The sequence below is a fragment of the Meles meles genome, chromosome 16 (genome assembly GCF_922984935.1).
Source record: "Meles meles chromosome 16, mMelMel3.1 paternal haplotype, whole genome shotgun sequence".
NCBI lineage: Eukaryota > Metazoa > Chordata > Mammalia > Carnivora > Mustelidae > Meles > Meles meles.
In genome coordinates, this window is record NC_060081.1 from 24,245,686 (window position 1) to 24,256,981 (window position 11,296).

The 11,296-nt window shown below is 59.4% G+C and overlaps 1 protein-coding gene across 1 annotated transcript; it reads left to right on the forward strand.

Moving 5' to 3' along the window:
- Positions 1-5,485: 5,485 nt before the first annotated feature.
- SIX2 (SIX homeobox 2) lies at positions 5,486-8,520 on the forward strand. The gene is made up of 2 exons (XM_045981768.1): positions 5,486-6,045; positions 8,190-8,520. Exons 1-2 carry the CDS (start codon positions 5,486-5,488, stop codon positions 8,518-8,520), a joined length of 891 nt encoding a protein of 296 aa, XP_045837724.1.
- Positions 8,521-11,296: the final 2,776 nt, after the last annotated feature.

The following is an 11,296-nucleotide window of genomic DNA, read 5'->3' on the forward strand; positions in this document are numbered from 1 at the left end:
TGTCAGTCAAATTCCACTGGTCTGGTCATTCAGGCATCCATTCACACATTTCCTGGGCACCCACTGTGTGCAAAGCAGATCCGGATTCCCTGGGGGGGGGAGACGCGAAGGGGGGTAGAGGTGGTGGAGATACCAGGGTGAAAAGCCAGTGTCTGTTCCCCAAGGGTCATGTGATCAGACCCTGGCAAACTAGTGCACCCCGAGGGAGCGCAGATCCCGAACGCGCCCCACTTTCAGTGGCCTCTCAGCCGGCCCAAACGTTCAGCTAGTGCTGGCAGCCGGTGGGTACTGAGGCACCATCTGGCCCTCCCGGCGCCCTCTCCCTCCTCCGCTAGGGGCCTGGGGACCACTGTGCACCCACCCAACGACCCTGACTCTGGGACCTGCCGCTTGGGGGCTCTCGCGGGCAAACCCGGCCAAGGCAGGTTTAGGGACGCAAAGGCCCTCTGGGGCCTACACAAAAGAAAAAAGAAAAACAAACAAACAAACAGAAACCCAAGAACAAAAACCGGCTGGCGGCCTTAGGCTGCTTCCTTAACCCAAAACCGAGAGCCTGGCCGCCTCACCCGGATGCCCGGCCCGCCGTGCCCACGCCCCAACCTCTCCGCAGGCGAAGGGGCCCCCGCGTCTCCTGCCAGTTGCCCTGCCAGCCCGGGAGGGAGCGTGGCGCAGGCAGGAAGGGACTCCAGCCCTGACCGTGACCGCGGGCGGGGAAAGAAGGCCGCGAGAGCCAGGCGGGGCGTCATCTGAGGGCCGACAGAGCCCTGGACCTGGGTACCCGCCTCAGGTCCCGCTTGGTCTGTCTCGGTGCTGGTGCCTTCTCGGGCTGAGTCACCGATTTGCCGGCCTCCAAACGGGCCCCGAGCCCTAGTTCTCACTCTTTTCGTTGGAACAAGAATCCCTGTGAGCCCGCGACTTCCAGACCGTTGTCTCAGGAGGGCTTCTAGGCCTCGTGGGTGTGGAACAAAAGGCCCAGAGAGGGACCCTGCTACTCCGGTCCTGGGGGGCTTGTGACCGTGCCAGGCACATGTGGCGTCGTTGACGCCACGAGTAGCGCTTTTTCCGGAGGGCTAACGCCGGGAGTCCAGCACGTGAAAACTTGCCCGGGGTTGGGATGCCTTGGGGGCCACTTTCTGAAATGGAGATTTATGTGAGTGGAATGCCTGCGCTTGACTGCCCCCAATAGTTGAGCAACACAGAAAACCGTGGGGTGCGGGGTTTTGCAAATACTACTCTGGTACTGGGGTCCCTCCCCCCACCCCAGGGCCGTCTTGCAACCTGAGGGGCCCCAGGGCCCAGGGCCCCGCGACAGGGAGGCGGCGGGAGCCTCAGCGCACAACCGCCCCGCGCCGCTTGCCCGCTTGCAACGAAACGTGCCGCGGTCCAGGCGGGTGCGGGAGACCAGGTCTCAGGCTAATGTGCTGCCAGAATGGGGGCGCTGACGCTCACCACCTCCACCCCCACCCCCACCCCCACCCCCACCCGTGGCGTTGATGTCCCAAAACCCAATCTGGTGCGACCTGCGCTATGGGGAGGTCCCCAGGGAGTGGTGGCTCCAAAGTCATTATATGTCCTGGCTCAGGGTGGGGCGGGGGGTCTGCAGCCTTCAAAGACTGGAAAAAATAAAGATTTAAAAAAACGTTTCTGGCCTTCCGTTTTGACACCGAGCACCCCGCCCCCTCGCTCCTTCCTCTGCTAGCGTTGGAAATAGCCTGCAAGCAGCTCCTCCTTACATCACCCCCTTCTTTCCCAAATGGCCTCAACTCAAAGTCAGGGAAGCCCGTAGGGAGCTGGTGAGGCTGCATTCTCCTTTCCCAGAAGTTCTGCTAGTGGGCAATATGCTAGCACTGGACTGGGCATCCGGTGCCATCTGTGGGGGCAGAGGGGGTTGGGGTGGTTGCTGGGGCTTGCTCTGGGGAGCTCCAGACACAAAAGCCCCAGACTGTCCCTGAGCAAGGGGCAGGGGCAGTCCATCAGTGTGCGTTCACCTATGTACCTGGGCTGCTGCCTTCCAGAAAGTGGGATCCCATGGGACCTCCAACACACCTTGGAGGCGAAAGGACACATTTCAGTGAGTCCCAAATTTCCACCTACCTACAAGTTTTCCCCTTCCCCACCATGGAGCCTATCTTATTTGTGCCTGCTGAAGTGACCCATGCAGGCCTTCCCAGCATGTCTTCAGATGGAAGGAATATGGGATTAGATAGATCGGGGTGGGTTAGAACCAAGGCTTCTCCAGCAGCTGCTCGGAGCACTGGAACCTGGGGCCAAAGTTGCCTTAACTCACCTCACCCAGATACTCCCATGTACTCTGTCCTGTGGCAAATACTACCAGCAAGGGGGCTAGGCAGGGAGGGGGCTTCAGATGGTGGACAGCCTAGCTGAGCTTGCAACCTTTTTAGGGCAGGCACTCAGCTGTCCCTGCTAACAAGAGGTTCTAGCCCAGACCTGCTAGAGCCAGTTTGCTACGAATATGGAGGGAAGGGGAGAGCTGGTGGCAGAGGCATACATGCAGACATCGGGTCATGGTGTTCCAGGTTTTCTGTGCTTGTTCTGTGATGACTTTTCACATGGCACACATGATATTATCCAGGTCCACGGCTATGCTTTTGGCACGGGTGACTCTGGGGCTTGGCAGCCAGGGGTCCCAAAAAAGGCAAAGCTGGAAAGAGCAGTGAGTCTGAAGTTTCAGAAAACATGCCTTAGCTGACCAGGGCAGAACCCAGCTCTGGGGGAAGTTCAATCCTCAAGTTCCAAGAGACCAGGGAGGGGTAGATTCATGGTGGAAGTTCAGGCTGAAGCTGCAAAATTCACTTGCCTTTTCAAGCTGAGGATTCTCAAACCCAGCCCCGCCCAGAATCAGCAGGGACGCAAGAAAGATCACACAAGCCTCATCTACTAGTGGGAGAAAGTGAAGTGGAACAGATCATAAGCCCAGTCTTACATCAGGAATCTACAGCCTAAGCCCACTCATGTGGTGAATCGTCCCCACTCCCCCTCAGCCCAGCCTGACCTTGCCAAGATGTAAGATGGCCATGGTTGAGAGCTGGGACCAACTTGCTATCATTAACCATGTGGCTGAAGATGAGGTCTTGGAAAGAGTTGGCTGCCCATTCTTGGGGGTCAGCAAGGTAGACTGTGAACATTAGTGTGGCCGGGAAGAAATACTTCACCATGTCTTCCAGAGGCCTCTAAGACTGACTGTTGTGTGAATCCTGGGTAGCAGCACACAGGACTGGGGATAGAGTGGCCTGGATGCAGCGGGGCTCCTCCCACCCAAGAGACACTCTCCGAAGATGCTCCCTGCACGTCTACAGGGAGCTGTCCCTAGCACTGGCTTGGAACGTACTTTCACGGCCCTGATCTCACAACACACACCGGGGAGGCCTCCAAAAGCCAGTCTTAGGATTCCACTAACCCAGAGTCTCAGGGTTCCACTCTTTCATGCCTGCAACTCCCCCAGAGGACTTCTAGACTGCTAGAGCAGGGGGAAACTTCTGGAAATCTCGCTAAGGAGATGAAATAAACACAGACTTTTCTCATAGACACCAAACAAAGCAAAAACTTGAGCCCAAGTTTCTGGACGCCCATCTGGAGCTCCTAGCACAACCTCCAGAGAAAATGTTAAAGGATGGGGGGGGGAAAGAAATGTGGCCGAGACACAGATTCCACAGTTCTATGCTGAGGGCAGAGCCCAGGCTCTGTGCTGGCTTAGGTCCTGGAACTGGAAGCAGAGTTGACTCCAGCCTCCCAACAGCTCAGAGCAAAGACCGGGAAACGGAAATGGAAAGGACCAGTCCGGGAAGAAGATAAGCCCCGGGGTTTTCAAAACCATAGAAACAGCAGCAGCACCCCCTCCCCTGCCTTCGACCTCCAGATCTTCACCTACTTTTCCATGCCCTCCTCCCGGAGAACCAACACCACCGTTCCCATGCACTCTCTTATAAAGACACACACGAAAAAACCAGGATTCCCCTTTTAAGACCCTTATTCCGGAGCTCAGAGATCCGGTTCCCAGGCTGGAGGTGCCCCGAGCCAAGTCCGAGCTCAGAGGCCAGAGGGTGGGATGGGTCTTGCGCCTACTCTGTCCTCCCGGACCACCCACGGGCGAAGGCCATGGGCGTCCTAGACTCTATGCCCTCAGCTCCCCGCGAGCAGAATGCTGGCGCTGCAGACAGGAGTCACTTTCCGTAGAGGCCCCAAGTTAGTGCCTGGCCTTTCTGGGGCCGTGGGACCCATGAGGTTAATTGTGAGTCCCTGTCCGGCAAAGAGCAGAGAGCGCAGAGCTGGGGCGGTACCGACCTCCGGGCAGCCGGCCGGGTTAGGAGAAGAGGAAAGGCGGGATCCTCCAAGAAGTTGATTCTCAGGCGTCCGCCTGCGGCCACTGCCAAATCTTCTCCACTTCTGTCTCCTACTCCCTCCCCCTTTCCCTCGAAGACCGCCCAGGTCCGGAGTTCCTAGGATGGGGGCGGGGCGCTGTCAGGAGGAAAAGCCAAATCTTTGAGAGGCGCCCAAGCAAGTCCAAACTCTCCCAACCTACTGGTCCGCTCCAGGGCAGAATCTATCCCCAAAACACAGGCCCGGGAGGAGGCTGAAGACCCGGAGTGGGGGTAGGGCACCCGGTGGGGCCTCGAGAAAGCTGCTCTAAGTTTCTTCCCCATCGAGGTACCCTCCACCCTTCTCCCTCCTCTTCCTCCCAGCACCCCCTTAAACAGTTCCCCGCCTTCTCCTCTCCAGTCTTCCCTCCCCACCTCGATCCTCCCCTTTTCTTCTCCCAGCTTTTCCACTCCGCCTCCCCCTTCCCGTCCCCGTCCCCTCCCTTGCTCTTTGGGCGTCCGCCCCGTCAATCACCACCGCCGCCGGCCCCCGCCCGGTCCTCTCCTCCTCCCAGGTTCTTGGAGCACCTCCCGCTTGCGTCTCGGGCCGCCCTGGGCTTAGCGCTGAGCCCCGCGATCTGTCAGCGGAGCCGGCCGGGGGGAGCCGCCCGACCCGCCGGGGCTCGGGTTACCAGTGACTGACAGCGTCTCCATGGCGAATAATTTGACTCCGACTATTGTCTGGCGCGGGCAGGCCCCGGGTCAGATAACCAGACCAATCAGGGCGCGGGCCGCCGCGCCTCATGCCCGCTTAGAATAATATTATTAAAAAAGCAGCGAGCGAGCTAGACGGGAGGGAGAGCGAGCGAGAAGCGAGCGAGGGAGCGGCGGGCGGGCGCGGAGCATGCGGAGCGGCGCCCCGGGCGACCCCCGGGCTTGGACGAGGGCGCAGGCGAGGCGCGCAGTCGGCGGGGGCGCGGAAGAGCGCGGCAGCTGCGGCAGGCGCCGGGACGGGCTGCAGTGACTCGGAGTTCGCCGAGAGACCGCGCGGGGCCGGGGGGGCAGCCCCGCCCGCCTCTCGGCGCGGACGGCCCGGCGGGGAGGCGCCCATGCCGGACGGCGCAGCGCGGTGAGGGCGCGCGCGGGCGGGCGGGGGCGCAGCCGGCACCATGTCCATGCTGCCCACCTTCGGCTTCACGCAGGAGCAAGTGGCGTGCGTGTGCGAGGTGCTGCAGCAGGGCGGCAACATCGAGCGGCTGGGCCGCTTCCTGTGGTCGCTGCCCGCCTGCGAGCACCTCCACAAGAATGAGAGCGTGCTCAAGGCCAAGGCGGTGGTGGCCTTCCACCGCGGCAACTTCCGCGAGCTCTACAAGATCCTGGAGAGCCACCAGTTCTCGCCGCACAACCACGCCAAGCTGCAGCAGCTGTGGCTCAAGGCGCACTACATCGAGGCGGAGAAGCTGCGCGGCCGGCCCCTGGGCGCCGTGGGCAAATACCGCGTGCGCCGCAAGTTTCCGCTGCCGCGCTCCATCTGGGACGGCGAGGAGACCAGCTACTGCTTCAAGGAAAAGAGCCGCAGCGTGCTGCGCGAGTGGTATGCGCATAACCCCTACCCCTCACCACGCGAGAAGCGCGAGCTGGCCGAGGCCACGGGCCTCACCACCACGCAGGTCAGCAACTGGTTCAAGAACCGGCGGCAGCGTGACCGGGCAGCGGAGGCCAAAGAAAGGTACGAGTAAGTAGAACTTCGGCGCCAGCTCCCCCCGGGGCTCCAGGGAGGGGGTCGCGGGACGTATGCGCAGCCCCTAGGAAGAGGCCTAAACGGGATACTCGGTCCCTGCCACGGCCCAGCTGCAGTCTCGACTGACCCTGCCGGCCTTCAGGTCTTGTGGTGGGAGACCGAGAGGTCAGAAATTTGTCTAAAGCGGGCAAAGCGATCGGGGAGGTTGTCAGCTCACTCCCGGGTCGCTTGCGAAGAAAAGTGGAGAGGCAGCGAACTTTAGGGTGAAAGCAAGACAGTGGCTGGATCCTGTGCAAGGGGGGACACAGCAGGCAGGGTGTGACAGTCTTCGGAAGGACAGAGGGGACTCTCAGGGCTGCAGATTTGGGGCTCTCTGTGCGAATTCACCGGCACTTCTGCGCACTTCCTGTTCGTTTTACTCAGCTCTAGGCCCAAGTGGGATTAGGGGTCAGGACTGGGATTAATGCCTCCCTGGTGTGACCTGCAGGCGGAGGGGCCTGGGCAAGAATAGTCCTTGTCTGGATATGGAAGTTAATAAGGATAATAAATTATCCTTTATAGGAAGGACCAAGAGGAGCAAGACCGGGAGGAATTGTCAGCTGTAGGAGAGCAAAAGAGAAACATATGCCCTTTTCCTGCCTTTTTGGACCCAGCAGTCCTTCCCTGGCCTGCCCGGCTCTTGACTCTTCTCCCCTCTGGCGCTACAGTGCGGGAGATTGGTAGTTCTGGGGTGAACTGAGAGCTGCAGAAGGGCTGGGAGTTGCCTGTTCTCAAGGAAACCAGGACTTCCTGAACCAGCCTAACAGTTGACAATTAAGCCCTAGTGACTGCCAGCCTGTGGCTCCTCTGAACCCCAAATATGAAGGAGGAAATGGGAGAAAAACCGGTTATGGGAACAGAAATCCAGCCTGAGTGTAACAGCAAAACAAGACACCTGGGGTTGGGGGTATAGGGCACGTGCAGCCCAGAGTAAATGATTAGGGTGCGGGTTGGGGGGCAGGGTGTTGCTGAACAGCAGAACCAGATCTCTGAAAGTGGAAGGGGGAGCTTCAGGCCGACCCTGGCCTCCCAGACAATGAGGTCGGGTATGTACAGTTGGAAGTTCTCCACTGCCAGCCATGTGCGAAGTTCCCCTCCAGGAAAACAGAAAGAAGGGTCTTGGGAAGCCAGTGAAGAGAAAAATGACCCAAGATTCCAAATCTCCCGATCTGTTCGGGGCTGACAGTCAAAGGCAGAGCAGGAGGTGGGTTCTCCTTGCTGGGGTCCCCCTCTACCCAGCCTGGCATGCATCCAGACTCCTGAAGAACTCAGGTTCTCAGGCCAGGCCCCAGGTGAGAGCGGCAGAAGCCCCCAGTTTCTATATGCTGGAAAAGTCTAGGCCTGGATTAGCAATCCCCCCCACCAAGGGCTGCCCTCCAAGCCTCCAGCTTCCAGTCTTTCAGCGGAGGTTTGCGCTGTGCTACCAGGGAGGGGAAGGCTACATCCTTAGGGCCTTGTCCTGTCCTTGGGCCCAGCAAGGAGAGCCCTCACAAGACCTGCCAGTTTGGACCTAGAAAGAAAGGACCCTTAGCTCCAGGAACCTGACCCCCAGAGATTTCCTTTAAGTGGTGAAGGCCTTTGAGAGCTCTAACTTCACATGAGCCCTCGCTCTCCCAGCCCCACCTCTACTCAACAACTCCGGCTCAGGGAGCCAAGCATCTGAAAACCCAGGCATCTTCCCTTCCTCTCTGTCTCCTTCTCCCCCAACTCTACTGAGCCCTGCTCTGCGGCCCCTCTCCTCTGGCAAAGAAATGTTAGCAGCTCAGTGAAGGGGGGGCGCGGTAGAGCCGGAACCTACAAGGAACAGGAAAGATATTCAAGAGGTTAAGAACAGGAGACGTGAAGGGATAGAGATGGCACAGAGAAAAGGACAAGAGAGAGAAAATCTTGTACTGGGCGAGGAAGAGAATCGGCAGAAAGCACGCGAGCCCCAGGCCAGGCGGAGAAAATGGTAGAAACCGAAAACACCCGCGGGCAGCGCCCGGCGGCTCTGGCGCGGAGGCGAGCGGCGGGGTCTGGCTCCGGGCGACGCGGTGGCGCCGAGCGGCCTCGGTTTCCCCGCTGACCCGGCCGCTTTGCTCCTGCACTTGCAGGGAGAACAGCGAGAACTCCAACTCCAACAGCCACAACCCACTGGCTGCGTCGCTGAATGGCAGCGGCAAGTCGGTGCTAGGCAGCTCGGAGGACGAGAAGACGCCGTCGGGGACGCCAGACCACTCGTCGTCGAGCCCCGCTCTGCTGCTCAGCCCGCCGCCGCCCCCTGGGCTGCCGTCCCTGCACAGCCTGGGCCACCCTCCCGGCCCCAGCGCCGTACCCGTGCCCGTGCCGGGCGGAGGCGGCGCGGACCCGCTGCAGCACCACCACGGCCTGCAGGACTCCATCCTCAACCCCATGTCGGCCAACCTCGTGGACCTGGGCTCCTAGAGCCCCGCCTGCCTCGACGCGCTCGCCTTCTAGGCTTGGCGCTGGGGACCAGAGAGACAGAGTCGGGAGGGCGCCCTGTGCCGGCCGCCCCATCAGGTACTGAAAGCCCCACTTGCTTGAGCGGGCAGAACTGCCGGCCTGGGCAGGGTGGATGGCTCTTTGGTTTGGTCTTCGTCTGGGATTTGTTTTCTACAAGTTGCTTCTGAGATCGTTTGGAGGCCTGGGACCCGGCCTTGAACCCGGGAAGAGAATAAATTATACACCATTCTCATATTCTCTCTCCAGAACTTCTCATCCCTTTTTTCCTTTTCCCTTCCCTTCCCTGCTCTTTCTTCCAGTTCCTTTCCCTTCCTTCTCTCTTGTCCTCTCTCCGTCCCCTTCTTGCTTTCCGGGTCCCGATTCCTCTATATTTCTGGCTTGTCACCCCTCAGTATGTTTCTGTTTCTCTATTTCTGTTTTTCTGTCTCTCCTCTGGCCGGCCCTTTCTCTCCTGGCCCCCAGGTCTGTACCCCCTGAGCCTTTCTCCTGCCAGGAAGACTATTTGCATCCACCTTCCTCGCTTTCCCGGGTGGACATGGCAGGGGACGAGCAGAGGAACCAGGCCTTCTCCAGAGGCCCTCCCCGAGGTTCAGTGGGGCTGCAGGTGTCCGCTCTGTGCCTAATAACTTAAGCGAAAGAGAAAGGACCGGGCCGCCGGGGCCTCCGAGCGGCGCCCTTGCCGCTTGCCCCTCTCTTTCTCTCCGTGAGGCCCGCCGCGCTCTCTCCTCTTCCTCCCGGGGCTGGGGCCACAGTGCTCCGGCAGAGTGTGCCTCCGGAGCCGCGGACTTGCCATCTCCCTGTTACGCCCTCATGTGAATGTTCTTCGGGAAATATTTCTGCTTTTATTTTATAATAAAATTAGAAATCATAAATATATATGTGGATACATACCACAAGGCCCGTGATCCGGGAGTGCAGCAGTGTCTGATTTCCCTACAGGGACTCCCCGGTGGACCATTCTGGGCAGCGATGTCCCAAGAGCCCCAGAAACCGGGAGCCGCCTTTCCCCATACACGGCGCATAACAGCCCTTAAGGTGAAGGGACCTAAAACTCTGAAACCTCCTCCCACCCACCTCCCCAAAGTCCTGCCTCTTCTTTCTTGTCCGGAAGGCTCCCTGCAGAAGCAGGAAGGGGGTGGGTGGTCTTCTCTTGGGGACTCTTCTCTCCCCATCGTCAGAACAGGGGAGGAGAGTAAGAAAAGAGAAGCTGTGTGCTGAACAAGGAAGGGATGTATTCTTGGAGATGCCAAAGCTGGGGAACAAATCGGGCCATGTAGGCTTCCTTAGTGGTGGCAGCAGTCCCCAGAACCTGGTGGCATGCCCTGGGCAGGTTCGCAGGCCCCAAGGAGAGCCGCGGAGCCCGTGCAAAGCCCGGGTGGTGCGTGTGGTCGTAGAGGAAAGGTCTCCAGGCTCTGAAATCGGTCGTTTTTGGAGGGTGATGAAAGGAGGGGGGGAGAAGGGAAGTCTGAGGAGACTGGGGAGGCCCGGCTGGTGGGCACATGTTTTAAATAGGAGCAGGGGGGCACGAGAGCTTGGCCCATGAGGCAGTGGAGGGGTGGCCGCGTGCTCAGTAGGTCCCTAGTATGGGTACATTAACCTGTAGCAGCCTCTGCCTTCTGGGGCCCCGGTCCACCTCTCCCCCTCCGCATTAAGCAGCGCCCCGAAGCCTATCCTGCCAGATACCAAGCTGTGCTGGACTCCTTGAGGAGGAAGTTATGGCTTTTGCATCTTGGGTCACGAGGGGCTGTGGGTACAGAACACGTTCCTCCTCCGCCCCCAGGACATTTTGTCGGGCGCAGGCATGCCACCTGGAATCCATGGGAAAGAGGGAATGAGGCGCTCTTCCAACAGCGAGATCCTAGAGCGCTGGGACCTCTTTGGAGACTTCCCTCCCTGATGAAATCAGCCTTCCCCCAAGACCCTTTTGCGCGTCCTTTCTGAGTACCGTGGAGTCCTTCCGGCCGAGATGCGGCAGCAGCGCAGACAGCTGGGCGGGCTCACTCGGCTGGGGAGCTCTGCCTCCGCCTTTACTCTGTGCAGGCCTGAAGGTCAAGGGAATCACCAGCAGGCTCAGACTGCTCCGCATGGGCCCCACCGGGCCCGTGAGAGGAACTCCAGCCCTGGCAGTGCATTTCGAGTCTTCTGGAGGCTCTGCTCTTGGGGATAACTTGGGTTCCCCCCGGGGCAGATCTGTGCGTATGGGGCCCCAGCTGTCCGACCTTCACTGAGCGGCAGAGTGAAGAACCATCTATTGCCTGAGGGTCCGCAGAGGCTCAAGCGACCAGAGACATCACCTTGAGTCCCCAGGGCTGAGCCACCAGTCCCAGGCTTAGACCCTGGAGCCCACATACCCTTACCTGCCTCCTATTTTCCACACCCCCACTCCCAGCGAAACAGGCTCTGCGGGAACTTTCACAAGGACACCACCACACACAGTCATCATTCGAGTCATTGAGACTGAAAGGCTGTTATGTGCCAGGCCCTGTTGGCACCTGATGGCACCAGAAACACACACCCTTTCACACAGTGACCACACAGGGAAACACACTGTCACACATATGTTCACACACACAGAAAAACAAACATGCAGACTCTCAGCCCATTCTCAGAGACACAAACACATGTCTTCAGGAAAAACCTAAACACACTTTTGTTCCAATATATATGAGATACCTACCCGAATGAGCCTCTCTCTCTCACACACACACACACACACACACACACACACACACACACA

Excerpts from the sequence above, each read along its gene's own strand:
- SIX2 (XM_045981768.1), top strand. The coding sequence starts at position 5,486 with ATGTCCATGCTGCCCACCTTCGGCTTCACGCAGGAGCAAGTGGCGTGC. Across the intron at positions 6,046-8,189 it reads GCAGCGGAGGCCAAAGAAAG|GGAGAACAGCGAGAACTCCA; the intron begins GTACGAGTAAGT and ends CTGCACTTGCAG.